At 40.7% G+C, this 27,765-nt stretch overlaps 1 protein-coding gene across 4 annotated transcripts; it reads right to left on the bottom strand.

The window, feature by feature from the left end:
• Positions 1 to 27,765, bottom strand: rbmx2 (RNA binding motif protein X-linked 2). 4 transcript variants are annotated; one of them, XM_059977194.1, is made up of 7 exons: positions 27,702 to 27,765; positions 22,170 to 22,285; positions 16,690 to 16,741; positions 14,995 to 15,124; positions 12,867 to 13,059; positions 11,625 to 12,277; positions 1 to 138 (listed from the first exon to the last, which is right to left on the bottom strand). In XM_059977194.1, exons 1-6 carry the CDS (start codon positions 27,704 to 27,706, stop codon positions 11,658 to 11,660), a joined length of 1,116 nt encoding a protein of 371 aa, XP_059833177.1. In that variant the 5' UTR covers positions 27,707 to 27,765; the 3' UTR covers positions 1 to 138; positions 11,625 to 11,657. The 4 variants fall into 4 exon arrangements, with proteins under 4 accessions (XP_059833177.1, XP_059833174.1, XP_059833175.1 ...); XM_059977191.1 differs by lacking the exon at positions 1 to 138 and adding an exon at positions 5,531 to 6,808; XM_059977192.1 differs by lacking the exon at positions 1 to 138 and adding an exon at positions 5,531 to 5,776.

Raw genomic sequence — 27,765 nt, 5'->3', positions numbered from 1 at the left:
CCATTTGCTTGTACAGCCTTACTCGGCATTTTCCGAAGCATGTCCCAAGCTTTATTAAATCTATGCCTTTCTTTTTTAACGATCCTTCCCGTGCACCCATCCTGTTGTTCTTCAAGATTCCAGCAGCACAGAAACAAACTGTGTGAGATAAGCAGTGTCACTACCATAACAAGTTAACAGAATGAATACTAACTATACTGCACATAGTAGTTTGTTCTGTCTTTTTGCCTGTAATAATTTTGATGTCAAGATATTGCACACACATCTTTTAGAATCTTGAAACATTCACATGCTCTCTTGTCCCTGCTGCCGTCAGGAAGAAGATACAGAGCCTCAGGACCCACACCACCAGGTTCAGGAACAGTTATTACCCCTTTAACCATTAGGGTCTTGAATCAGAGAGGACAACTTCACTCAACTTTACTCACTGCAATATTAAACTGGCTCCACAAGCTATGGATTCACTTTCAAGGACCCTTCATCTCATATTCCTGATATTTATTGATTTTTTATTTATTATTATTTCTTTTTTCTTTTTGTATTTGTGCAGTTTGTTGTATTTTGCACACTGGTTGTTTGCCCGTCCTGAGGGGCGAGGTCATTCATGGTTTCTATTGCTTTTTTTGTATTTTTGTGATTGCCCACAAGAAAATGAATCCCAGAGTTGTATATGATGACATATATGTACTTTGATAATAAATTTAAACTTTGAATTCCTTTCCTCACACAGATGCTGCTAAACCTGCTGAGTAACCTTTTTATCCAGTATCTAATTTAGAATGAGCTGCATTTTTCTACCTAAGCACTGGGAAATCTCTTTAATCTTTAGTCTCAGGTCCTCTCTCTCACCAACTATTTATTTACCATGTGATATTGAGCAAATCCTCAGAGTATCAGGTAAACTTTGAGGCAGGGGAAGACAGAGGGGCCAGGATGTAATTCTGTGGTGTCAAATTACAATGTACGGGATGGATTTAGTCATAGAATCATAGAACACAACAGCACAGGAACAGGCCCTTTGGCCCATCTAGTCCATGCCAACTGTTATTCCACCTCACCCCATCAACACTTACCTGGACCATACACCTCCACACCCTTCCCATCCATATACTTAGCCACGCTTAAGTATTGCAACTAAACCCACATTTATCACTTCTGCTAGCAGCTCATTCCACACTCTCACCATCCTCCTAGATATTCCTGTAGATATTTCATTGTTCACTCTTTACCTATGACCTCTAGATTTAGCCTCACTCAACTTCAGTGATAAAAGACTGCTCACATTGCCCTTTATCTATACCTCTCATAATTTTGTAAACCTCTATCAAATCTCCACTCATTCTCCCATGCTCCAGGAATAAAGTCCTAACTATTCAATTATTCAACTATAGCCTTCATGTCCCGGCAATATCCTTGTAAATTTTCTCTGTACTCTTTAAGTCTTACAAGATTTTCTGTAGATATGAACAGAACTGTATATATTACTACAAATTTGGCCTTGCCACCATGTATAATAACTTCAACATAACATCACAATTCATGTACTGAATAGTTTGATTTATGAAGGTTCATGTGCCAAAAGCTGTCTTTGCAGCACTATCTGGGATAGAAGCAATTGTGCATCTTTACTCCTCGAACCCTCTGTTCTACCACATTTATCAGTGCCCTGGCTCATTGTTTGTCCTCCAAAAATGCAACACCTAACTTAACTGCGTTAATTCCATGTGCCATTTTCCAGCTTGAGCAACATTCCTCCATTACTGCACCCGTGGTTATGGATATTTTAAATACCACTGCCAGAAACGCTGCAATTTCTGCCCTAGCTTCCCACAAGAACTGAGGAGGACACCTTGTCAGGGACTGTGTACACTAATTTACCTCAAATAGCACATCCTCTTCTGAAAACCATATATGGTCCATGACCTCACTGCTATTTTACCTCAGTTGTATTGACTGAGATGCAAAAAGTCAATTTAAGATCTCCCCCATTTCATTCAGTACCACATATGCTGATCTGCTAGAGGACCAATTTTATCCCTCGCTGTCCTTTTGCTCTTAAAATATCTGTAGAAGCCCATGGGATTCTCCATTACTGTGTCTGACAGAGCAACCTCTTATCTTTTAGCCCTCCTGATTCCCCTCTTATACTCTCTCCTGTATTTCTTATACTGAAGCATCTCATTTGTTCCTGGTGTCTTTACCTGCTTCTCCTGAGCCATGGCTTCAATATCCCTCAAAAACCAAGGCTCCCTTACCCTGTTAGCCTTGCCTTTTATTCTAACAGACACATACAAACTGCACTCTTAATATTTCACTTTTGAAGGCCTCCCACTTACTAAGCTTACTGTACCAGTGAACAACCTGATCCACACCTGCCAGATCCTTTCTAATGCCAGTAAAACTGGCCTTTCTCCAATTCAGAAACCCAACCTGAGAACCTCTCTTCTTCTCCACAATTATCTTATTAATGGAATTATGATCTCTAGATTCAAAGTGTTCCCCTACACACACTTCTGTCACCTATCCTGTCTTATACCCTAATAGGAAATTCCAGTCCTGTACTCTCTCTAGATGGGACATCTTTGCACTCAATGGTCACTTTATTAGGAACCTCCTGTAGCTAATAACTTGGCCACTGAATGCATGTTTGTGGTTTTCTGCTACCATAGCCCATCCACATCAAGGCTTGGTGTTGTATGTTCAGAGATTCTCTTCTGCACACCACTGTTGTAATACGTGGTAATCTGAGTTACTTTGCTTTCCTGTCAGCTTGCTCATTTTCCTCTGACCTCTATCATTAACAATGCGTTTTTGCTCACAGAACTGCCACCACTCATTGGATGTTTTTTGTACCATTTTGTGTAAACCCTAGAGACTGTTGTGTGTGAAGATCCCAGGAACAGCAGTTTCTGAGATACTCAAACCACCCCATCGATAATGATTCTGTGGTCAAAGTCACTTAGATCACATATTTCCTCATTCTGATGTTTGGGGAACAAATAAACTGCTTGACAGTGCATGCTTTTATGCACCGAGTTGCTGCCACAAGATTGGATAATATTTGCTTTAATGAGCAAATGAAGCTAATAAAGTTGTCACTGAGAATATATTGATTAAGGAAATTTCCTTGAATACATTTAACAAACTCTATCTTATCCAGTCCTTTTACAGCATGAGAGTCTCAGTCAATGTGTGGAAAAATGCTGCCTGGCCTGCTGCGTTCCACCAGCATTTTGTGTATCACCTACTATGACTTTATTTTTCTTGTTACTGTTTGCTCTCTCTCTCGACAAACCTGCTCCTCTAAATCCCACTGACTACTCGTTGGTCTACCATATAATCCCTGTCTTTTTCCTGTTTCACCATTTAGCTTCGGTAGTTGAGTCTGTTCAGTTTGAGCACTGCTATGAAATTTTCCCTAATAATGCCATCCCTCCACTTCATATCATGTCTAAAACAATTGAATCGTGGAACACTGAGTGGCCAGTCCTTCCCCTCCTGCAACCAAGTCTTATTAATGGCTACATTGTCATAGTTCCACGTGCTGACCCATGCTTCATGATTCACATGCCCTACCTGTAATTGAAATGGACACAACTAGGATCATTATTCCCACCAGCTCAACCTTTTGATTCCTGTCTTTGTATGTAGGCTTAACAACATTTTCCCCTCTATCTACCCTGGCACTCTGCAACTCTAGTTTACTCACCTCCCCCCCCTCCCATACACTAGCAAACCTTCCCACATGGATATTAGTCCCCCTCCAGTTCAGGTGCAAACTACCTCATCTGTACATGTCCCACTTGCCCTAGAATAAAGCCCAATGATTCAAAAATCTGAAGCCCTCCCTCCTGTACCATGTGTTAAATTATATTACCTTCCTATTTCTGCCCTCACTAGCATGTGGCTCTGGTAGCAATCCTGAGATCAGACTCTGCAAGTCCTGTCCTTTAACTTAGCACCTAACTTCTGGAACTTTCTTTATGGGACCTTGTCACCCTTTCTACCTGTCATTAGTACTGGCATGGACTATGACCTCTGTCAGCTCACCCTCCCCTGAAGAATGCTATCAGACTCCATCAGAAATGTCCCTGTAATGCAACTGGAAGGAAACATGTCATTCATGAATCTGGTTGTCGTCCACAGAATCTTCTGTCTGTTCCCCTAACCAACGAATCCCCTATCACAACTGTTCTCTTCTCCCCTTCCCTTCTGCATCATGAGCCAGACACAATGCCAGAGACCTGGCTACTGTGGCTTTCTTCTGCTAGGTTGTTCCCCCCCCCCACCCACCACAACACTATTCAAATAATCTACTTGTTACTGAGGGGGGCACCCACAGTGGTACCCTTCACTGCCCGTTTAACCCCTTTTCCTTACCCAGTTACCCGTGTCCTGCATCTCAAGTACAAGTACTTCCCTGTAACTTCTGTCAATCAACCCCTCACTCCCGAATGATCTGGAGTTCATCCAGCTTCAGACCCCTAACATGGTCTATGCAGCTGGTTGCTCTTCTTACAGGTGTAGTCATCAAGAATACTGGAAAAAGAAGGGTCCTGAAGAAGGGTCTCAGCCCGAGACATTGCCTGGTTACTCTTTTCCATAGGTGCTGCCTGGCCTGCTGAGTTCCTCAAGCATTTTGTGTGTGTTGCTTTGCATTTCCAGCATCTGCAGATGTTCTCATGTTCGGGATACTGGAGATGTCACCATCATCCCACATCCTCCAAAAGGAGAATTCTACTATCTTGCTTCATATTCTTGTGTAAAAAGAAAGAAACTTGCCAGAGACACACCTCAGCCTCTGCCTCTTCTTGCCAAAGCTTCAAGCTCCCTCACTCTAACCCTGGCCCACCGTCACAATGGCCACTCTTCAATTTGTTACTCTGCTTAATTCTAACTTCTTCTTATCGGCCCTTGCCAAGTTCCTAATTTCCCAACAATCTCAAGTGCCACCGAATGTCCCAACTGGCCCTGCTCGCTTTTTAAATCTTACGGTCACTCACCACAACAACTTGCAATATCTCAAGCCCTCCTCCCCACACCCCCAATTCAGTTCTTGATCCCTGATCTTAACTAAACGCAAATATAAATATCAGTTACAGCAATTTAAGAAAACTGCCATCTCACTGGAAAAGTGACAATAGTATGGTGGACGATTTTAATTCCTTCCAGGTCACAAAAGATAGCCCTTATGCAAGAAAGGGAGACAGCTCTACAGATGGCATATAATGGTCCAAATAAGTGAAAGAAAAATATGTACCAAAAGATCCTTTTACAACCAATGGATCAGAATTCATGAACAGCATTCCAATTTGAGTAGTAAGGGACTTTTAAAAAATATGACAAATGTTGAGTAATTGGGCACATATTGACAGAAAAACTGCTTGACATATATTCAAATAACTTGGCTTTTCATTAGCTCCAATTTACATTATTCAGCCTAAATAGGTCTCTTTATCATTAGCAGTACATGTTGAAAAGCAACTATTTCAGTTTCAACCTGCAATTGTGATAAAAAATACACACATCATTTATTTTCTATACAAATTTAATCATAGTATTCACAGTAATTGAAGACATATCAAAGGATCTTTGTTAAAAGAGAATAACTATTATAATCCACTTTTATTAATATTCACAAAAATTGTACTGTTGATGTTACATGATGTTCATCATACATTAGTTAAAACTTCTTTAATGTGCAATGAAACAGTTCTGTAACATAAGCAAAACTGGGCTTTGCAAAATTGTTCCTAAACACCACCAGACTTCACACCTGAAAGAAGGCATAAAGATGCAATAAATAAATGAGTTAATTTCTTATCTAATCTGAATTTTGTGGACAAACACTTAGTCTGACGCAGTTAATTACCCCAGTTCAAAAGGGCTTAGGAATAGCTATGAATGGATTGTTCAGTCACTGGCCTGAATTAATCAGTATTTTCTATTTTATTTCAGAACTCTAGCATTCCCATTTACTTTACATTTGTATTAACTTATTCATATATCAATATTCTCTTCTTAACTAACACCATTTACAACACCAAGTGTTATAACAAACTTAGTTGTAGGACTCTGGCTTAGAAATTCTGCTTCGGCAGTAAATGACATTCAAAAATTGAACCCTTTTAAAATGCTTCCAACCCAAGTTTCTATCAAAATGATTTACTTTACCTAAAAATCTACATGAAGCAGAGCAACTAGGCAGGAGTGGGGAACTGACAGAGATGCAAGAGGAAACAAATAGGATTAGGCTGAAGGGATTTTTTTCCTGATTATATTATTCTACAAAATAATAAAACAATAAGCAACACATTATTATTTCAGCACTGTTTATAGGCAGAAACATGGGAGACTGGAAATATTTCTGAAGAGTACTGAGAGATGATTTCAGCCATTAAGCATCGGTGCTTTAACTCTGACAGTTACTTTACAAATGTACTTACACAGAACCTCCCTGAAAAACGCCAATTATTTGGATAAAATAAATCCTTTCAAATATATTTGAAGACATTGCAGACTTTGCTTCTGCAATGAAGTACAGGAGATGCTATACTGTATCGCAGCTCTAAAAGAAACAATAATTTAGGGGGTTGCTAAATTGCTACAGGTTTTAATGGAAAAGAGTTTTGACACCAAAGGCAGATGTGTAGGGTTCTGTCAAAATGTAAATAACATTTGGCTAGCCGACAGCATTACTGACTTGTCAATATGACTCTTACCACCAATATTGCCAGTTCAGTAAGTATGGAGGTGTCTATCCTGGTTTTTATGATGTACAGCTGAGCCCAGAATCAGGGGCTGCTTCCTAACATAGAATGAAAAAGCAGTAAGGGGCAACCACTCCTAAATTGCGCCAAAATGCAATTAAATAGCAGAAAAATGGAGACACATTACATTCTGTGTTTGATTACCTGAAAGTTGATCACTGAACAAATGCTCATATAAATAGCAGCTATAGAAATTTAAGAAAATTACCATCTCAGATGCAAAGTGACAATGGGAGTGTGGTCAATTTTAATTGCTTCCAGATCACTAGGTAGCCCTTGTGCAGGAAGGGAGACTTTCTATGAGTGAAATATAATAATCCAAATAAACAAGAGAAAAATATGTATCAGAAGATCCTTTTACAGCCAATGGATGGGAATTCATGTCAAAAATCCAATTTGAGTATTAGGGACTTTATAAAATATAAAAAAAGCTGAGTAACTGGGCAACCAATTTAGTGATGGAGCCTACATGGTGGCATCTCTAAGCTGGCAACAGCCCCATTTATTTAAATACACTTTAGAATATATTCATTAAACACTGAGTGTCCCAGGAGGGCAGCAGTTAAATAAAACCCCACAACTCTTTGATCAAGTCAACTTTCTTTTTGCAAATGTGGCCAGCCAAAAAGCTTCAGCTAGGTAAGTTACTCTCCTTTATTCTTCACCTATTGGTGCATAGTTAGTGCAGTGAAAATGGCTGTAGGGGCTGTGTCATGTTCTACCTGCAAGATGTGTTCTTTCTGGGTGACCTTCAACCTCCCGATAACCACATTTCCACCAGGTTCACCGAGTTGCAGCTCCTTGAGAGCGTGTTAAGGAGCTGGAGCTACAGCTCAATGACCCTCAGCTCATAGGGAAAACTGAGAAGCTGATAGATAGGAAATACAGGGAGGTCGTCAATCCCTAGGTTGCAGGTGGCAAGTAACTGGGTGACCGTCAGGAGAGGGAAAGGAAATGTGCAGACAGTGCAGAGTACTGTAGTAGCCATTCCCCTCCATAAATAAATATGGATACTGTTATGGGGAGTGACCTTCTGGAGTCAGCCTCAGTTACTGGGTCTCTGCCACAGAGTCTGACATTGTGATGGGGGGGGGGGGGTGGGGAAGATGAGGATTAGTGATAGGGGATTCCATAGTTAGAGGAGTAGGCACAAGATTCCGTGGACATGAAAGAGACAGTTGCACAGAGCTAGGGTCAAGGACATCTTGGATCAGGGCCACTGCATTTCAAAGGGGGGAGGGTGAGTAGTCTTGATACATATTGGCAGCAATGGCATACATAGAAAGAATACCTAAAGAGAGAATTTAGGGAGGTTGACTCGGAAAATCAGGTTGGTGCTGGATCCCAAGAGACAGAACTTGTAGAATACCTGAGGTGGCTTTTTAGAGCAGCTAGTGGTTGAGACCACTAGGGAAAAGGCTATTTTGGATTGGGTGTTCTATAATGAATTGGATTTGATGAGGGAGTTTAACGAAAAGGAACCCTTAGGAGGCAGTAATCATAATATGATAACCTTCAGCCTGCAATTTGAGAGGGAGAAGCTAAAGTAGTACAGTGGATAGTGGAGTAAAGGGAATTATAGAGGCATAAAAGAGGAGCTGGCCAAAGTTCATTAGAATGGGACACTAGCAGGGATGATGACAGAACAGCAATGGCTGGAGTTTCTAGGCGAAATCTGCAGGATGTATACATCCCAAGAAGAAGTATTCTAAAGGCAGGATAGCACAACTATGGCTGACAAGGGAAGTAAACAATAATGTAAGAGCAAAAGGGCATATAATAGAGCAAAAATTAGTGGGAAGTTAGAGGATTGGGAAGCTTTTAAAAACCAACAGAAGGTAACTAAAAAGCCATGAGGGACAAGATGAAATACAAAGGTGACCTAGCCAATAATAGCAAAAATGATACCAGAATGTTTTTCAGATATATAAACAGAAAAGAGGGGTGAAAGTAGTAATCAGACCGCTGGAGAATGATGCTTGAGCAGTAGTAATGGGAAATAAGGAAGTGGCGGATGAACTAAATGAGCATTCTGTATCTGTCTTCACTGTGGAGAACATTAGCTGTATTCTGGAGGTTCAAGGGTGTCAGGGGCAGAAGTGAGTGCAATCACTATAATGAGAGAGAAGTTGCTTGGGAAGCTGAAAGGTCTGTAGGTAGGGAAGTCATCTGGACCAGATGGACTACACCACAGAGGTCTGAAAGAGGTATGTGAAGAGATTGTGGAACATTAGGAATGATCACTAGATTCTGGTATGGTTCTGGAGGACTAGCAAATGCCACTCCACTCTTTAAGAAGGAAGAGAGGCAAAATAAATTATTGCCCAGTTAGCCTGACTTCAGTGGTTGGGAAGATGTTAAGTCAGCTGCTAAGGATGAGGTATTAGGGTACTTGGAGGTACACGCTAAATTAGGCTGAAGTCAGCATGGTTTCCTTGAAGGAAAATCTTGCTTGACATGGTGTTTGAATTCTTTGAGGAAATAATAAGCAGGATAGATGAAAGAGAATCAGTGGATGTTGTGGACTTGGATTTTCAGAAGGCCTTTGAAAAGGTGCCACACAAGGCTGCTTAACAAGATAAGAGACCATAATACTTATTTATGTATTGGGATACAGTGTGGAATAGGCCCTCTAGGCCCTTCAAGCCCTGCCACCCAGCAATCTGCTGATTTAATCTGAGCATAATCACGTGACAATTTACCATTACCAATTAACCTACCAACCAGTAAGTTTTTGGACTGTGGGAGGAAACCAGAGCACCCGGATGAAACACATACGGTCATAGGGAGTGGCAGGAATTGAAACCTGTACTGTAAATTGCTGTGCTAACCACTATGCTACCATGGCACGTGGACAGAGCATTGGCTGATTGGCAGGAGACAAAGAGTGGGAATAACGGGAGCCTTTTCTGGTTGGCTGCCACTGACTAGCGATGTTCCACAGGGGTCAGTGTTGGGACTGCTTTTACATTATACGTCAATGATTTGGATGACAAAATTGATGGCTTTGTGGACAATACAAAGATAGGTAGTGTTGAGGAATCAAGGTGACTGCAGAAGGATTTCAACCAACTGGAAGATTGGGCAAGGAAGTGGCAGATAGAATACAGTGTTTGGAAGTGTATGGTATTTAAGTGTATGCACTTTGGTAGACAGAACAAAAGCAACGATTATTTTCTAAACTGACAGAAAATTCAAAGATCTGAGGTGCACAGGGACTTGGGTATCCTCATGCACAATTCCCTGAAGGTTAATTTGAAGGCTGTGTCAGTGGTTAGGAAGGCGAATGGAATGTTAGCATTCATTTCAAGGGCACTAGAATATAAAAGCATGGATGTAATGCTGAGGCTTTTTTAAGGCATTGGGGAGGCTTCTCTTGGAGTACTGTGAGCAGTTTTGGGCCCCTTATCTAAGAAAAGATGTGTTGACATTGGGGAGGGTTCAGTGGAGGTTCAGAAGAATGATTCTGGGAATGAAAGGGTTACTGTATAAGGAACATTGATGGCTATGGGCCTGTACTCATTGGAATTTAGGAAAATTGGTGGGGGGGCGGGGTGGATTCTCATTTAAACTTATCAAATGTTGGAATGCCTAGGTAGGGTGGTTATGGAAGAGATGTTTCCTACTGGGGGGTGGGGTGCAGTCTAGGACCAGAAGACACATCTACAGGGTAGAGGGACATCCACTTAGAATGAAGATGAGAAGGAATTTTAGTCAAATGGTGGTGAATTTGTGGAATTCATTGCCACAGGTGGCTGTGGAGGGGAGGTCGTTGGGTGTATTTAAGGGGTAGGTTATTAGGTTCTTGATTAGTCAGAGTGTGGAAGGTAATGCAGAGAAGGAAAAGAGAATGGGGTTGCAAAGGAAAATGGATCCACCATGATGAAATGGCAGAACAGACTGAATGGTATAATTCTGCTATTTCTTATGCACAGTTGTAAGTCACCGAGAAAAACTATCACAACAGAGCATAGAACAATAGCACTGAAATATCAGGAAATAAACTGTATCTTGAAATGTCACATCATTGGTTTCCTGTGCAATAAATTATATGCACAGCTACGTCCTTGGTGTTTATTCTAGAGCAGAGAGTTCATAAGTCTTTCCTACTTACTTTCTTACTTAATAATTCTCTAATGAAGTGAATATTTCATTGTTTATGATGGTTCAAATCCATAAATATCAGCAGCAATACAAAATGGAGTCAAAAAAGATGGAACTTTTTCCATAGATGGTCCTAATATTCCTCATCCATTCATGTCATTGTAATTTTACAAGTACATTAAACACCTAAAACCCTCTGAAGACAAGAGCAGCATTCTCACATTAGATTTAATAATGGAACTATTTTCTATTTAACCTGGTACTATAAATATCAGATAAGAGATATTAGAGATATTAGTAATTAGAAATTTACAGAATTGAGTGGATAAATGCCCATCCTGGATTGAATGCAGTGACGACCACCAATTCTAAATCTTTGTTGAGCTAACTGGTCTTAACTGGATGAGATTTGGGTATTACCCTGCTTTAGTGTCTCTTAGGTCACTAATCAGGAGGATTTTAAGGGATAGAAATAGGAAAAACACATTTAAATGCTATGTTTACACAAGTTATCAAATAGATATCTTCAAACCATATTTACAGGAAGGGCCTTGCAGTATTAACAGATCTTTCATGTTCCTTGATATTTGCATAAATTCTTTAAACATATAGAAAGATTGCTAAAAATACAGAGTACAAACAAGCAGATAATACCAGAACTTTTTAAAATTCTGCTTACTTTAACTTGGATTAAAATGAAACTCTGAACATTTGATTTGACTTCAAATGGTAAAATAAAATTTAGTTTACCCATAGAAAGCTTCTCATTTGCTTCTTTTATCATCAATCCCTGTGGTCATCTCTTTCTTTATAACGACTGCCATTGGTGTGCTTACTTCTCCTCTCTTTACTCTTGGAACTCTCACAATCCGAATCCCTCTCCTCTCTCCTGCTGTGATCATTCTTCCTGTACTTGTCTCGATCATCATACTTGTTCTCAGACCTCTCTTTTCTCTGCATTTTCTCTCGTTGGTAACTCTGCCTTTCCTCTTCATGTCTTGTCTCTCTCCCATCACTGTAGTTGCATCTTGAGTCTCTACTTGACCTTTCACTGCATGATCCTCGGCTATTTTGATCATTTCTTCGCCGCTCGTCCCTCTCCAAGTTCCTGGACTGATTTCTCTCATCCCATTTCTCTCTATTTCTCATTTCATCTACTCCATCTGAGTGCTTTCTTTTATTTGTTGTTGCTCTTTGGTCAACACTGCGTTCCCCATGACAGTCTCGGTTTGTGTTGGCATGCTTCTCATATCCCTCATCCTCTCTTTCTCTCTTAATTCTTACTGCTGGTGTAGGCGACTGACTTCGGAGAGAGGTCTTGCCAAATTGCTTGGAGCTTTGTTCTTCCTTTTCCAACTTCAGTTTTCTCTCCTTTTTTTCTTTCTTCTTCTTCTTTTTCTTTTCTGGAAATCAAATATATTCAGGTAGTTCTGTGTTCAAGATCAGAGACAATGGTAGCTGTAAAACATGGATATTTCTAGGAACCATCAGTAACCACTATTCATGGGGATATGTAGCCAAGTAAAGCACTGTATTTAACGCCAGTCTGAGGAAATTACCAGTTTGATAATTCTATTACCGCTGCAGCTGCAAAATCTGTAAACTTATTGGTGTAACTTGATGCAGTCAGTGCTGAGAGAGAATTTTCATCCTCAGTTCGTCATTAAATGACTGTGGATGGGTGCTTAAAGGTTGGCAGACACTAGGCTTACTGAGAGGTCAGCTCACATGCTATACAACACCATGAATCTTTGAAAATACTTCCATAATTTCTATCTCCAATACCTCCAAGGCTAGTTCTTCCTAGTACTCTGGGATGCAGATCAAACCCCAGGGATTCCCATTAATTTCTTCTGTACTACTTTTCTTTTAGTATCAATAACGATATCCTTTAATTCCTCCATTCTCTGACATTAACGGGAAGTTATGGTCAATGGCCACCCTGTAATGACACCCCTGGAAAAGGTTCACCCATTAATTCCCTTTCCACACCTTTTTTCCGTTTTTTAGTTGGCACCTCACTAGCAGTCTCGTCAGGGGACTCAGAGGATGCTGATGCTGGAGGAGGTGCTTTTGGTCCACAGCCTTCCTCTCTCAGTGTTCTTGTCACGTCATCGATATCATCTCCATCTTTTGGAAGGCGATAGTTGGCTACATGGTCAACACGGATTGTCCTTCCCTTAATCTAAAAGGTGAATACATGTAGGTTACAAGAATGTGAGCTAGTAGTCTACATTCAGCTGACAGTTCAAATCATGTTTACTCTGCCTTTTCCATAACTCTTTGGACCTGGCTTTGTTGGACCTTGGCCTGTCTGCAAGAAGAAGTTTCCTTTCCGATTCCTTTTGAATCTATCTCCTCTCACCTTAAACCTATACCCTCTAGTTTTTGGTTCTAAAGTGCCTTGAAAAAGTATTCAGCCCCTACAACTATTTTCACCTTTTTCTAAATTTAAAATATATTGAAGCAGGAATTTTTAAGCTAATCTACAATATATTGTTCACCGTGTCAAGTCAAAAGAAAAAATATACTAGTTACCAAAAATTAAAAACCAAAATTGAGTTTGAAAAAGTATTCATCTCCTTTGTAATTACTACGCTAACTTCTCTCATGTGCAATACTGTATATTACCTGGCCAACTCACTCAATTTGTGGGCATTACTGCAGAAAATTAGAAGAAATTTTCAATGAACTCATAATACTTTATGTAAGGTCCAACATTACAGTAAATTTTCAACAGAACAAACTAAAATGAAAAAAGAACATTCAGAACAAGTCTGGAACTGATAATAGAGAAGCACAAATCTGGGGAAGGGTATGAGATTATCCCATTTTAATTCTCAGTTAAATTGATCAATATCCCTGCTTGTAATACTCATTTATGTGAACAAAGGGTTGGGAGCTGAATACTTTTACAAGACTCTGTATTTCCCGGGGGAAAAAAGACTGCGTGCATTCATTCTATCCTTGCCCCTTATAATAGGCTTTGGTCATTAGTTCCAGCCTGTTTGAAGAGAATCACCACAGGAAGTGCATGTCTAAAAATATCGGCTCCAGGTTTAGCTTCAAGTCTTTCCTGCCCATAGAAACATAGACACAATACAGGCCCTTCGTCCACAAAGCTATGCCAAACATGTCCTTCCTACCTAGGCTTACCTATAGCCCTCTATTTTTCTAAGCCCCTTGTGCCTATCCAGGAAATCTCTTAAAAGACCCTATCGTTTCCGCCTCCACTGCCCCTGCCAGCAGCCCATTCCATGCACTCACCACTCCCTGTGTAAAAAACTTACCCCGACATCTCCTCTGTACCTACTTCCAAGCACCTTAAATCTAAGCTCTCTCATGCTAGCCATTTCAACCCTGGGGAAAAGCCTCTGACTATCCATAAAATCAACATGCCATAGTTTGCACCACATACAATAGTCATCTATGCTAGGACTGGACAATAAGATTCAGCCAAAAAGAAACAAATATTTGTAGGATGACAGGAAATAAAAATTCTAAAGAGTAAATGTATTAGGACAAATGAATCTAAATAAAGTCAGTCTGAGAAGTTACTTGGAGAAGAGCAGGAATGAGCAAATGTGGTACTTCCATATACTGTGCACTATACTGTATATTCCATGAAAAGTTTTACATTGAGTAAATCAGAACAATGCTGACACACTGAATGATACAGTTTGAATAAGCTGGAAATTTAATTATTGAATTTGTACCATGTACCAACAGCCTTCATGTATAAAAACTACTCCCAAAACATTATCATCTTGGTCCTCTAGGGCCGAGGAAGCAAGTACAGTATCACTTGGACTGTTGTTAATGCACATCCCTCAAGGAAAATAGCTAAAAGGTTTAAATGGATCATGTTAATAGTAGATAGCTTTCTAATTTTTTTCTCTGCAGGGTAAAATAGCATTTACAAGTTTCACAAATAAACCTGTTGCTAGTTTAAAATAAATAGCAGCTTATTTCTAACATAATTATGAATGCAGATTGGTGCAGAGTTCAAAAGGATTAGTTGCTTTTCACATTGGACCCAGATCAAGCCTACCTTTATGGAAGAGGCAGAGGTATATGAAGTGACATTCAAGAGAAGTACGTGATTCAATTCGACACTCACCTTGATTCCATTGAAGTTGTCCACAGCTAAAATGGTGCTCCTCTGATCTTCATAACAGAGAAAGCAGAAACCTTTTGACTTCCCGGTCTTCTTGTCTCGCACAAGATTGATGTTAACAACCTCCCCATACCTGTCACAAGGAAATTAATGGTTCACTGGATATCATCCTCTCTTCTAACTGCAGCTTCATCAGAAATTGTGCAGCCCCCAACTCCTCCACAGCAATCTCATCTGTACATGTTGCATCACACTCAGTAGTCCTTCACTCAGCTTGATTGGAAGGGATTAACCTCTGATTTCTTCCTCACCCACCTCCACTCTGCAGTATCCCGTCGATCCCGGGTAGGGGTGGTGAGGAGGCAAAATCAGAAAAGTAAATTAAGAAAATTGCTGTTGATTCCTGTCACCAATTCTGCACATTCTTACTGGAATTGACATCAGAAACAGAGTACATTATTACATAATACAAAAACTGCATTATATGTACCGTTTATGATAAATCATGTTCCTCCATCTTCCCTTTTTTTAAACACCAGTCCACAGCCTCAACACAATTAAGCCTTGTCTGGCTATTCATATCAACCCCTCTTCCAGACTTGCACAACGCAGCCCCCTCGCTGCTTTTCTTTTCATTTCAGAACGTTCAGTCAATTCAAGTGATTCTCTCCCTAAATCTCTCTGCCTTCCTCCTTTTCCTCTGCCTTTAAACTTTTCTGAGACTGTGGTTACTTATCGCTGCTCTCTTCAAGGAGATATTTGAAATGTTTCATCACGTTTCATTCATTACACAATGAAAGAATAATTATCTAAGATGCCAAACTGGCACTTAAGGGGTATGGCTGGGCTAACAGTGGGGCACAGGTAAAAGAGCTTGCAGCCCAACATCACATTAGCTGATATTTTGGCAGTACTAGAGTAAGAAAGAAACATTACTATCAAACTGTCAAGAAGGTGCTGGTGTGCAATTGTGCCACCTACAGGGAGTAAGCTACATCATTTTCATGAATACTGAGAAGATTAATCAAACACACATTGTCGGTCGGTGCCTGTAAGAACCTTAGAAATAGCATCAAGAGTGAGCCATTAAAAGCCCTTTGTGTCTGCTCCACCATTCAATAAGACCATGACTGACTTTCACTTCAGTTCCTGCACATTTTGATTCCAAAAACTTACCAGTCTCTTTTTAGAATGTATTTCATGATTGAGCTTGCAGATCCTTGTCCAGGTGCGAGGAACTACACTGTTGATTGTTGGGACAAGATAGATTTAAAACTATACTGCACTTTTCAGAAGGTCGATTATGTACAAGAGCCACCTTTGTTGTACTATGCCTGTTGTGACATAGGAAGTGAGGTTGCCTGCACAACAACATCCTGCTTGCCCACTGAACAGCTGCTCCGCATAAACAAAAATCCTTACTTAATCTTTAGGAGGTCTAAGTTAAGGCTATAATTGCCACAGAGAGTGAGAGAAAAACTGCTGTTAAATGCTCAAGGATAAATTTCAAGTGATGATCAAAATGAGTTTAGATGTGCTGCCTCTGTGGTTGAATATCTTGATGTTATAATCAAGACTTAGATTTGTTTGCTAGCCACTTAGTTGAAGTACACAAATAAGAACATCAGTGTTAATGTCATGCCAGTGTGACATGGCCTCAGCAAGGGAATAATGAACAATATGAATAAAACTACTCACTGTGAAAACACACAGATAATATCCCCTTCTGTTAATTCATAAGGCAAGCCACCTAGGAACAAGAGAGAAAGACAATACTTACAGATAAAACCAAACTCTCACGTCTGATGTCAAACTTTACAAAAACAATAAATTTGCACAATTAGAACTACACTAGTTTCAGCAGCTATAAAATCTGACAGTCTGCATAATTTATAATAGAAATCCATGTGAGAGTGGAAACAATTAGCAACCTATTATGAAATAATTATTTTCAGCAAAGAATGAAACAATTTCTCTTGAGAAACTGACCTGGTAACAAATATCTATATAGCATTTTTTTCCACAGTACCTTCAGAGTGCCGAGGAAATGGGGTAAATGAGAGGCTGATACTATTCTAAATATTTATTTGATCAATTTAATTTTACTGTTAGGTTTTCTTAATTCTCGAGTTTTGATTTGCAGTGGTAAACAAGTAGTAACAAGTCATGAACAAGAAGCTTGCCGGCTTCCCAGATAATTAGCTGACAAGCTAGAACTTGTTAACTGAAGTTATTGCCAATCACCTCAGAACTGATCGCGCTGGGAATAAAAATCTGTCGATTCTGCTTATGCATAACATGTTTTAGCACACCCAACAGAATCTTGTAAATCTTTTTCTGCACACCTTTCAGTTTAGTAAGCTATGTCAGGGCAACCAAAATGGAGCACAATACTCAAGCGTACTTAAACAGCAGACATTTCTGGAGAGGGGGTTAATATGACCTTTTAGAAATCTCTCCATCTACCTTTGAACACAGGTAATAAACAAATTACAACTGTCTTATGTGTATTTTCTAATATCCAATGGAGAGGTTTTGGAGTTTTTCTATTTGAATATATGATTGCAACAGTGGCTAAAGTTCTTGGTGGAGGTGAAGCTCCACTGTAGTTGACAGGGTGCTTGACGATAGACTTTGCTCAAGAGCCCACCGAGTTCAGTGGCTATAGAGTGATGAGGAATAGGGCTCGGGGCAACTTTACACTTAGTATAGTATCAGGAATCAAGGTGACATTAAATGTATGCAGCTTGAAGAACTTTCCATTCAGCTCTCCCCCCCCCCCCCACCTTGAGTACGTTCCCCAAGTCACACTGCAAATGTTGCTGGGTTTTTGCCATTGATCACCACTCCATTTCGAGTGACAGTTCAGCAATGATTATCCATGATAAAGCATTCTCTGATTCTCACAGATACATGGGTTAAATTGCCTTTCACCTAACTGGAAATACATCATTGCATTCTTCCCGTTTCTCTGTCTCTTTTCCACCTGTCCTGATGATGCCTCTTTCCCTGCTAATGCTTATGATTTAAAAGAAAATATTTCAAGATGCAGCACAGTAACAGACCCTTCCAGTCCAATGAGCCTACGTTGCCTAATTACACCCATGTGACCTACTAACCTCGGATATGTGAGGAAACCTATGCATGGAGAACATACAAACACCTTATAGACAGCAGCAGGAAGTCTTTTCTCAACTGCGTTTCCCTCACTACCGTATTTGACAAGACCTTTGATCGTCTCCTTTCCACTCTCCACATTCATGCTCACATCCTTTCTTCTGCCTTCTCTCAATCACTCCCAGAACCAGACCACAGCTGACCTTGTTCTTCACTTCTAGTCAGCAGTCTTCACTTTTAGTGGATCATCCTATGACTCCTCCGACCTGGTTTCACCACTCAGCATTTTGATATAACCATTCCCATTCCATACGTATGTATAGACCAGGGGTCGGCAACCTGTGGCTCCGGAGCCGCATGCGCCTCTTTCATCTCTGTGCTGCGGCTCCCCATGGTTTGTTAGTTTTTGAAATGTAATTCGAAATTTGAAGATTATGGTATCTTGTACAATCTAAATAAAACGTTGTGGAGACCCCATTTCCTGGCACATCTGAACCGGCTCACAATTAGCCACCGTTCCGGCTAAGGGAGATAGCCTACGGGGGTTTGTGAGTATGTGTCTTTTGGAGCATCCGTGCCCACGGGGACGGGTTGAGGGAGGCTTTAAAGCAAGGCTGTTTAGTTTGAATAAAGTTACCTTTGACTGCAGTGTCTTTATTTTAGCGCTGCGTGTAGCGCTACACCGCTACAACGTGTTTTTTATCGCTATTAATATACATCACCACTGCCAATGCCTGACACCCGCCAGTGCGCGCTTTCTTTTAATTCTTCGATCCAAGGTAGGCTAACTATGGAGTAACCTTCAACCCGTCTTTTTTTCGGAGTTCAAAATGTTTTTGTTGCATGCAGAAATGTAATTTCGTTTTCTCTGCAGGAGTTCATCAATTTCATAAATGCAACACATTATAGTTTGTTTATACATAGCATAAAGGCAAAAAAAACCATTGTATGCAGTGTTATTTCATTTTAAATGTCAAACGGGTTTTGTGGCTCCCAGTGTTTTCTTTTCTGTGGGAAATGGGTCCATATTGGCTCTTTCAGTGGTAAACGTTGACGACCCCTGGTATAGACCATGTAAGATCCTCGGTGATGTTTATGCCAAGGCACTTAAAGCTGTTCACCCTCTCAACCCCCGATCCATTGATGTCAATAGGGGCTGGCCTGTCTAGGGGACAACCTTAGTCTACTCTGATTTCCCCGCCCTTGGCCTTCTACAGCACTAGGGCAAGCTCAGGAACATCATCCAACAAGACACAACAGATACTTCTAGATTGAATAGAGTAGCAAATACTTCCACCTTTGCTGTTTTCAGTATATTCCAACATTTTCAGCTAATTGCATAGATTATTTACACCTTCTTCAGTTCCTTGCTCTCCATATTGTACTGCCCAGGCTTGCGTATCTAGACAACTAGGATACAATCTCCATGGTCAACAGACTCAGCCTTCCTCAGACCAACATACTTGTTTATTTGCTTTATTACAATCTCTTTTCATTTTGCACGATCACATCTTTGTGTTATTTAGTCTCCTCTCCTTTCTACCTTCTAGAGACTTTTCTCCTTTTGATCCTTCCGTCCCTTTTCCTGCATTTCAAAAGCCATTTATCTCTAATTATGGCTGATCCCCAATTATGTTTCTCTCCATAGTTCCACTATTTTTAACTTTTTATTAGTTCTATGCTTAAATATCTGACACTAATAATGAAATGTTAGGGGGGGAACAAATTGCATAACAAAAAGGAGGTTCTTTGCACAAAAAACAAAACATTTACTAATTGATAACCACCTAAATTAATTAAGAAAACTTCCTGAAAACATTGATTCTGGTGGATTCCATACTTTGTTAATTATGGCAAATAAGACTTTGGAATGAGCTGTGAAATTATCTTAAAGATTCCTCTGCAATCAGCTCTAAACTGTCAATTCTGTTAGACAGAGAAGAGGCGATGAGTTTCAATACCAGGAATTAGAATGCAAAGGTTCTGGCTGAGAAGTAAAATTTGACAGTTACATTGAAGAACATTTTAATGAATTGCAGGATATTAATCAGAGCTAAAGGAGCAAATTCCTTTAAGCAAAGAATGCAGCTCAGTTCACTGAGACATTTAGCACTTGTTACAACAGGATATAATCCAGTATAATGAGTTATCAAATTAAAACTTTGATCACAGAACTTATATAGCTTTATACCCATGACTGTGTGGCTATGTACAGCTCCAACACCATATTCAAGTTTGCTGATGTCACCACTGTTGTGGGCTGTATGAAAGGTGATAATGTATCAGCGTACATGTGGGAGATGGTAAATTTTCACTCAATGTGAGCAAGACCAAGGAACGGATTGCAGACTTCAGGAGAAGGAAACCAGAGGTCTGTGAGCTAGTACTCATCAGAGAATCAGAGGTGGAGAGGGTCAGTAACTTTAAATTCCACCGTGTCACTATCTCAGAGGGCCTGTCACAAAATGTAACTGCAAATAAACCACAACAGCACCTCTACTTCTGCAGGAGTCTTTAGAGGTTCAGCATGACTTCAAAAACCTTGACAAACTTCTATAGATGTGCAGTGAAAAATGTACTGACTGGCCACATTATGGCTTGGTATGGGAACACCAATGCTCTGAATGGAAAATCCTACAAAAGGTAGTGAATTTGGCTCAGTACATCATGGGTAAAATCCTTCCAAACATTGAGCACATCCACATGAAAGGTTGTCATAGAAAAGCAGCATCTATAATCAGAGATCCTCACCATCCAGGACAGCTTTTCTCTTGTTGCTGCCATCAAGTAGAAAGTACAAGAGCCTCAAGACTCACACCACCAGGTTCAAGAACAGCTACTACCCCTCAAACATCAGGCCCTTAAACAAAAGAGGATAACTACATTCATCTATTGAGATGGTCTTACTTTAAGGACTTACTGTCTTGTTATTTTGTGCTCTTGCTATTTGTATTACTTACATTTGCATTTGTACAGTTTGCTGTCTCCTATGCTCTTCTTGATTTTTCATTGATTCTGTTTAGTTACTATTCTGTACATTTGCTGAGTAAGTCCACAGGAAAAATAATCTTGGGGTTGTATGTGGTGACATTTATGTACTCTGATATTAAATTTACTTTGAACTTAGATCTACACAAAAGAGAGGAAGTCTGATGAACTAGAAATGAAAGGCAGCCAAACAGAAGAAAGTGCTTAGTGCAAAAGATTCTTTTCTCTATGAAATGAGTCAGGTGTCCAGAAGTGAATGAAGTGGTAGAACCATTTCTGAACTAAAACATCTTAAGCCATTTTATTTATGAAATACATTTAAACAGAGAATGTAGAAATATTCCTTCAAAGCCACAAAGATTTTAATATATATGACTGATGGGGTTAATGAATAATTATTCTTAAACTCAGAAAGCTAGCTCTTTGCACTCTTAGAAGTGTGCTTTGAAAAGTGTGCGATTACATGAATAGGTTAGGGAAACAGAGTAATGTTCCAGTTTAAACCACTGAACTATAGTTATGCACAAGTAGTTTCAACCACTACTTCAAATCATTTAGACCGTTGCCAGACATTTTTAAGTGGAGAGATGATTAAATGTGAACAACTAATGTGAGCCACATAAAATACGATGCATTAACCCAAGACAGATATCAATTATTCACACAAATAGTCTTAATAGGATCAGTCTTGAAGCCCACTTACATCTTGATGTACGGTAAGTATCCAGAGTTCACTCAGCAACTATCAGGATGGCAGTTAGAAATCCAAGTTGACGTGTGTGAATTACAGCCACAAACAGACGTCCTCTCAGAAGACAATGAATTAGCATGACGGAGATTGAACCTCCAGAATAATAATCCGTCAGTAATAACAGTGACTAACAACAGCCCCGTGCCACCACCTTTGTTCATTTTAATCTATGAAAATCACTTCCCAATTAATTCTGGAATTTGGAAATAAATTTCATACAATTGAGATTTAATCATCTACAAAAAGTTGAATTCAATTTTATTTTGATAGTAAATGAGCCAATGCCAGTGTCAACCAGGAGGCTGCAAGAAGTTTCACTTACCCAGGAAGATCCACGCACTGTCCCTGTACTCTGAGTGCCAGGATACTTTGTCCTGAACGCCCAGCTGTGCCTCTCTTTCATTTAACTCATTGATGAGCTTCACTTTTGTGAGTGCACTATGTGGGTTTAAAAAAAAAGCAGTTGATTAAAGACCAACACAAATGTGCCTTTGAAACTAAACAGCAATCTACTCAGTTTACACACTTCTTCCTCAGCCAACTGAATCAAAGCATTTCAGAATAATCTGTCACTAAGACCATGTATTTCTAGTTCCAATACAACAATCTTCTTCACTTAACTTCATCCCTACTATTAAACATTATTATCACTTCTAAACTCTGCATTCCCAGAGCAACCACGTTCAACAGTTAGAGCAGCTGACTAGAGACAGCTGCAGGAGGAAGATTGATATTGGGTGCCATCCATCAATCACTCAATATTTAAATAGTTCTAAGTATAAACGGCTGAAAATACATTATATTTGCATATCAAAATGAAAAAAATCAGAATTTCCATGATTGCAAACCTCAGGCATGAACAGTTTTATTACTTGTTGTTTATTCGTGGCTTTAATGCTTCCAAGGTCCAAATCCTTCAATATCATTTTACATCAAGGTGCTGAGCAACTTTTGTCAAAAATTCATCATCCTGACTAATGATTATGGTTCAGCATTAGATTAGTATTCTATTCTTCACACTGTATAAAACCTCTAAATGTTGGTTGGAAAATTGCTGAAAAAGAGAGGCTGAGATGTGGCAGGAAGAGGCAGAGCCAAGTGATGATGGTGCTAAACAGTGACTCTTTTGCTTACATCTTCGGAAACAGCTTTATTTCTATCTTTGATATCTCTCTTTTTTCCCCTTAAAGGGTTCTTTAGAAGACCCTGACCTGGAGTTACATGCTGCCTTCGGTTCTTTGCGGGAATGGGATGCTCTGTCAGGGCCTCACGACCGGCTGCTTTTCAATACGCCAAGGGCGCGGTCTGGCAGGCCAGGGTGCCAGATTCTCATGGCTCTGGAGGTGGGCTGATTCAAGGCTGGTGCCGCCGTCGACTGACACGTCACAGGAGAACAAGGAAGATCAGAAGCGGCGGACTTGCTGTTAGCCATGTAACCAGAGGCACAGAGTTCAGAAAAAGTGACGCAACAGACTTTTAACACCACAAATCAGCAAGTTGTTTTGCTATGTCTCCCCTGTCGCTGTGAAACATGGACAACTCTTTTTCCAATACCAGGTGAATGAGTAGTCTTTGCAAGCCTGTGTCTTAATTGATGCTTTGCAGCCCGCTTGAGTGCTCGGGGGGGGGGGGGGGGGGGGGCGGGTGCTGATGCTTTTTTGCTGGTGGGGGAGTCATTGCTTTGCTGCTGCTTGTGTGTTGGGGGGTAGCTGGGGGGGTTTGGGGGTCTAGCATTTAATTGTCCTTTCTTTGGGGCACTCCTCTGTTTTTGTGGATGTTTGCAAAGAAAACAGGATGCATATTGTATACATTTCTCTGACATTAAATGTACCCATTAAAACCTACTGAAAATGTGTGAAGAGATTTAGGATGTTTTGGGGATAGGATGGAGAGATTTCACAACATCTGTCTGAGCAGTAGCCACTGTTACATTCATACTTAAGTTCCATTTCTTGGAGATTTGACTGTATTGCAAGTTTCACTCCAACAACTACTAAAGTTCATCTTCTTGCTCAGGTCCATGCAGTTAAGGAGGACTTTCTTCCTCCCAGTCTTGTAGGTTCTGAGATAGCTAATGAAGCTAAAGTAAGATCACACACAATGCCGCACATGGGCAAGAAGTCCTTGAACAGTTGTAGGCCAGTTACAATGGTGTTATTACACTCTTGTAAGGAGGTTCAGGAAACATGATTAAATTGCTCCTGTATGACTGAGGTTACACTACTTATTTTGGGACTCTGATTACCAGGCGTACAACTGCCCATTGGAGTTGACCAAGTTTAACGAGAGTCTAAATTCTGGGGATGTTGACATGGGAGAGCAAATTACTCTGTCCGTGAGTTGAAAGATTTTGCAAGATAACGTTAGTGGTCTCTCTCCGGTGTTCTGACGTGGTTTCTGCAAGTAATCCATATCGCAGAAGTAAACACAGGAGTCAGAAAATCACTGTGTCTGGTAGGTCATGGCTTTCATGCTCTGAAATGGCTTCAGTTTTCCTCTGTCCATCAAGAATGCTCAAAAATTTTATAATCCAGAGCACACTTCCTATTGAATTGGAGTTATTTAAGGGACAAATGGCAATCAATTTAATCTACAATGCCTCCACTCCAAAACCAAGATCCAACTTTAGTCACTGAGGTGCAGAAAGCAGACCGTGTTTGGCAAGCACAAGCTCAGAGGCTGAGCTCCAAGACATCACTGACTCATTCCATGAATCATGTAAGACAAAGCACCTTACCAGATGAAATTCACACAAAGAGTTATCCTCTCCCAACCCATTCACTCTCCTTTAACAAACTCCATACACACAAAGTCACAGCCTCAGCCCAAAGTCACAATCAGATCCGAATCAAGTTTATTATCACCGGCACATGTTGTGAAATTTGTTAACTTAGCAGCAGCAATTCAATGTAATACATAATATAGAGGAAAAAATATTAAGTAAATCAATTACAGTATATGTATATTGAATAGATTTAAAATCGTGCAAAAAACAGAAATAATATATATTAAAAAAGTGAGGTAGTGTTCAAGGGTTCAATGTCCATTTAGAAATTCGATGGCAGAGGGGAAGAAGCTGTTCCTGAATTGCTGAGTGTGTGCCTTCAGGCTTCTGTACCTCCTCCCTGATGGTAATAGTGAGAAAAGGGCATGTCCTGGGTGCTGGATTTCCTTAATAATGGACGTTGCCTTTCTGAGACACCGCTCCTTGAAGATGTCCTGGGTACTTCGTAGACTAGTACCCATGATGGAGCTGACTAAATTTATGACCCTCTGCAGCTTCTTTTGATCCTGTGCAGTAGCCCCTTCCCCCCACCCATACCAGACAATGATGCAGCCTGTCAGAATGCTCTCCGCGGTGCATCTATGGAAGTTTTTGAGCATATTTGTTGATACGCCAAATCTCTTCAAACTCCTAATGAAGTATAGTCACTGTCTCGCCTCCTTTATAACTGCTTCGATATGTTGGGACCAGGTTAGATCCTCAGAGATCATGACACCCAGGAACTTGAAGCTGCTCACTCTCTCCACTTCTGATCCCTCTATGAGGATCGGTATGTGTTCCTTCGTCTTACTCTTCCTGAAGTCCACAATCAGCTCTTTCGTCTTACTGACGTTGACTGCCAGGTTGTTGCTGCGGCACCACTCCACTAGTTGGCATATCTTGCTCCTGTATGCCCTCTCGTCACCACCTGAGATTCTACCAACAATGGTTGTATTGTCAGCAAATTCATAGATGGCATGTGAGCTATGCCTCGCAATACAATCATGGGTATAGGAGAGTAGAGCAGTGGGCTAAGCACACACCCCTGCGGTGCACCAGTGTTGATCGTCAGTGAGGAGGAGATGTTATCACCAATCCACAAAGATTGTGGTCTTCCGGTTAGGAAGTCGATGGCCCAGTTGTAGAGGGAGGTACAGAGGCCCAGGTTCTGTAACTTCTCAATCAGGATTGTGGGAATTAAATGCTGAGCTATAGTTGATAAACAGCATCCTAACATAGGTGTTTGTGTTGTCCAGGTGGTCTACCGCCATGTGAAGAGCCATTGAGATTTCATCTGCCATTGACCTATTGTAGTGATAGGCAAATTGCAGTGGATCTAAGGTCCTTGCTGAGGCAGGAATTCAGTCTAATCATGACCAACCTCTCAAAGTATTTTATCACTGTTGATGCGAGTGCTACCAGGTGATAATTATTAAGGCAGCTCACATTATTCTTCTTAGATTGAGTGAGGTCCTGATTGATCGAAGCACATGGCCGATTTGGAAAAGTCAGGTATGGGCTGGAATTTGGCGCAGGGTTCAGGCCTAGAGTATCGATATGACAGGGTCTAAGACCCAGTGTGAGAGACGACCTAGTGTTTGGGTGATTTAAGCACTGGGCTGAATAGATTGAAAACGTTGAGTGTCGGGATTGGAGGCGAGGAGTCGGGATGGTTTTCTTCACAACTTCATGACATCTCTTCAACTCCGCATGGTGTGGAGGCTGTAAGACTGCTGCGAGGTGATTTGTTCCACTGTGTGACGAGCTGTGGTGATGGCTGCGGGACTGCTCTGGGCTTTGTGTCTGTGGACTCACTTTCATCTGAATGGTGTTGCTTGCTTTTATTATTTGCACGATTCGTGTTTATTTTTCTCTATGCTCATTGGTCTTTTTTTTAATGTGTTCTTTCAGCTTTCCTGCTTTGTGGCTGCCTGTAAGCAAATGAATCTCAAGATTGTATAATTTATACATACTCTGATAATAAATGTATTTTGAACATGGAAGAATTTGTAATTGCTGGGTTCTGTCTTTTTCCCCCAACTAACTTTTCTCTTATCACTAGTTTCCTGTTGTTATGTTAAATGCCTGTGGAGGTTTTCTCCCCCTTAAGGAGTGGCAGAGCTTTCAATCTCTGCATGCTTAATTAGCCACTGAATCATCTAGTGCTTCACATTTCTCTGGGATGCCGGTCAGAGTTTTTCCCCAAGGTCAGAATAGAAATCTTAGTTTCATCTGCAGTTTCCAGCATTAAAATGTAAACACTGATGACAATGGTGTGTGGATTCCACATGAAAATGAACTCAGTCATGACATATTCACTTACACACACGGGGGGGGGGGGGGGGGGGGGAGTCACTGACATACAGCAGGCTAGCTCATTCTTGATAGTGAACCTCCATGGAGGTCTCCTTCTTCTCTGGTTTGCCCTAGTACAAGATCAACTTACAGCCTTATTTTATAAGCTAACTAGTTTAGACCTGTTCTGTCTAACTGTGAGAAGCAATATCACTATATCAGCTTCTGAGTCTGCAGACTCTAATGGCAAAGTGACTTTCAGGTCTCTTGTTATTGAGTTGCCCAGAAGTTCTTGACATTCTGGGCTCTATTTTCAAATTGAGGATTGGAAGTTGCCCAGTGTGTGATCAGCTATCACACGGGCTGACAGAACAAGCTCTTACTAAACGGCAAGGAGCTCCTATAGGATCTACTGCACGAAGGTGCACACACGCGAGGGAGACCAGGCCGAGCCATAAATACTCTTGTTTGGTGCCTATTCGCTGACCCCTCACCCTAGCAGCTAGGCTGCAACAGACAGGGGAGGGAAGACTCCAGTTAAACAAAGTTCCACTGACAAAAAGCAATCCAGGTCAGATAACTTTTGGCCACTGCGCCTGATCACCAGGACCATATAAATTGAGAATCGAGAGCCGGTGCTGGAAACAGGAGGCTTGGCTGCCCCTTCCGAATAATCATTTGCCAACACAAATAACCACAGCGGACTACCGACCCATTTCGAGCACGGGGATTTACTCGCTTTAGCGACCCAGGTTATGGAACTAACAAGCGCAGCAGCTTTGAGCTCCTACTCACTTCATATTGTCGCCGTTCCGGTCTGCACGGCCGAGCCCGACTTCCGGCTAAACAACAACGAGAC

The sequence above is a fragment of the Hypanus sabinus genome, chromosome 8 (assembly GCF_030144855.1).
Source record: "Hypanus sabinus isolate sHypSab1 chromosome 8, sHypSab1.hap1, whole genome shotgun sequence".
In the NCBI taxonomy this organism is placed as follows: Eukaryota; Metazoa; Chordata; class Chondrichthyes; order Myliobatiformes; family Dasyatidae; genus Hypanus; species Hypanus sabinus.
This window is presented reverse-complemented; position numbering and strand designations above follow the sequence as displayed.

Bases quoted from the DNA above. Each gene is read 5' to 3' on its own strand.
- rbmx2 (XM_059977194.1), bottom strand. The intron at 15,125-16,689 runs GTGAGTAGTTTT...TCCTTGTGACAG, and splicing joins ATTATCTGTGTGTTTTCACA to GTATGGGGAGGTTGTTAACA. The intron at 13,060-14,994 runs GTGAGTGTCGAA...TTCACCTTTTAG, and splicing joins ACAACTTCAATGGAATCAAG to ATTAAGGGAAGGACAATCCG.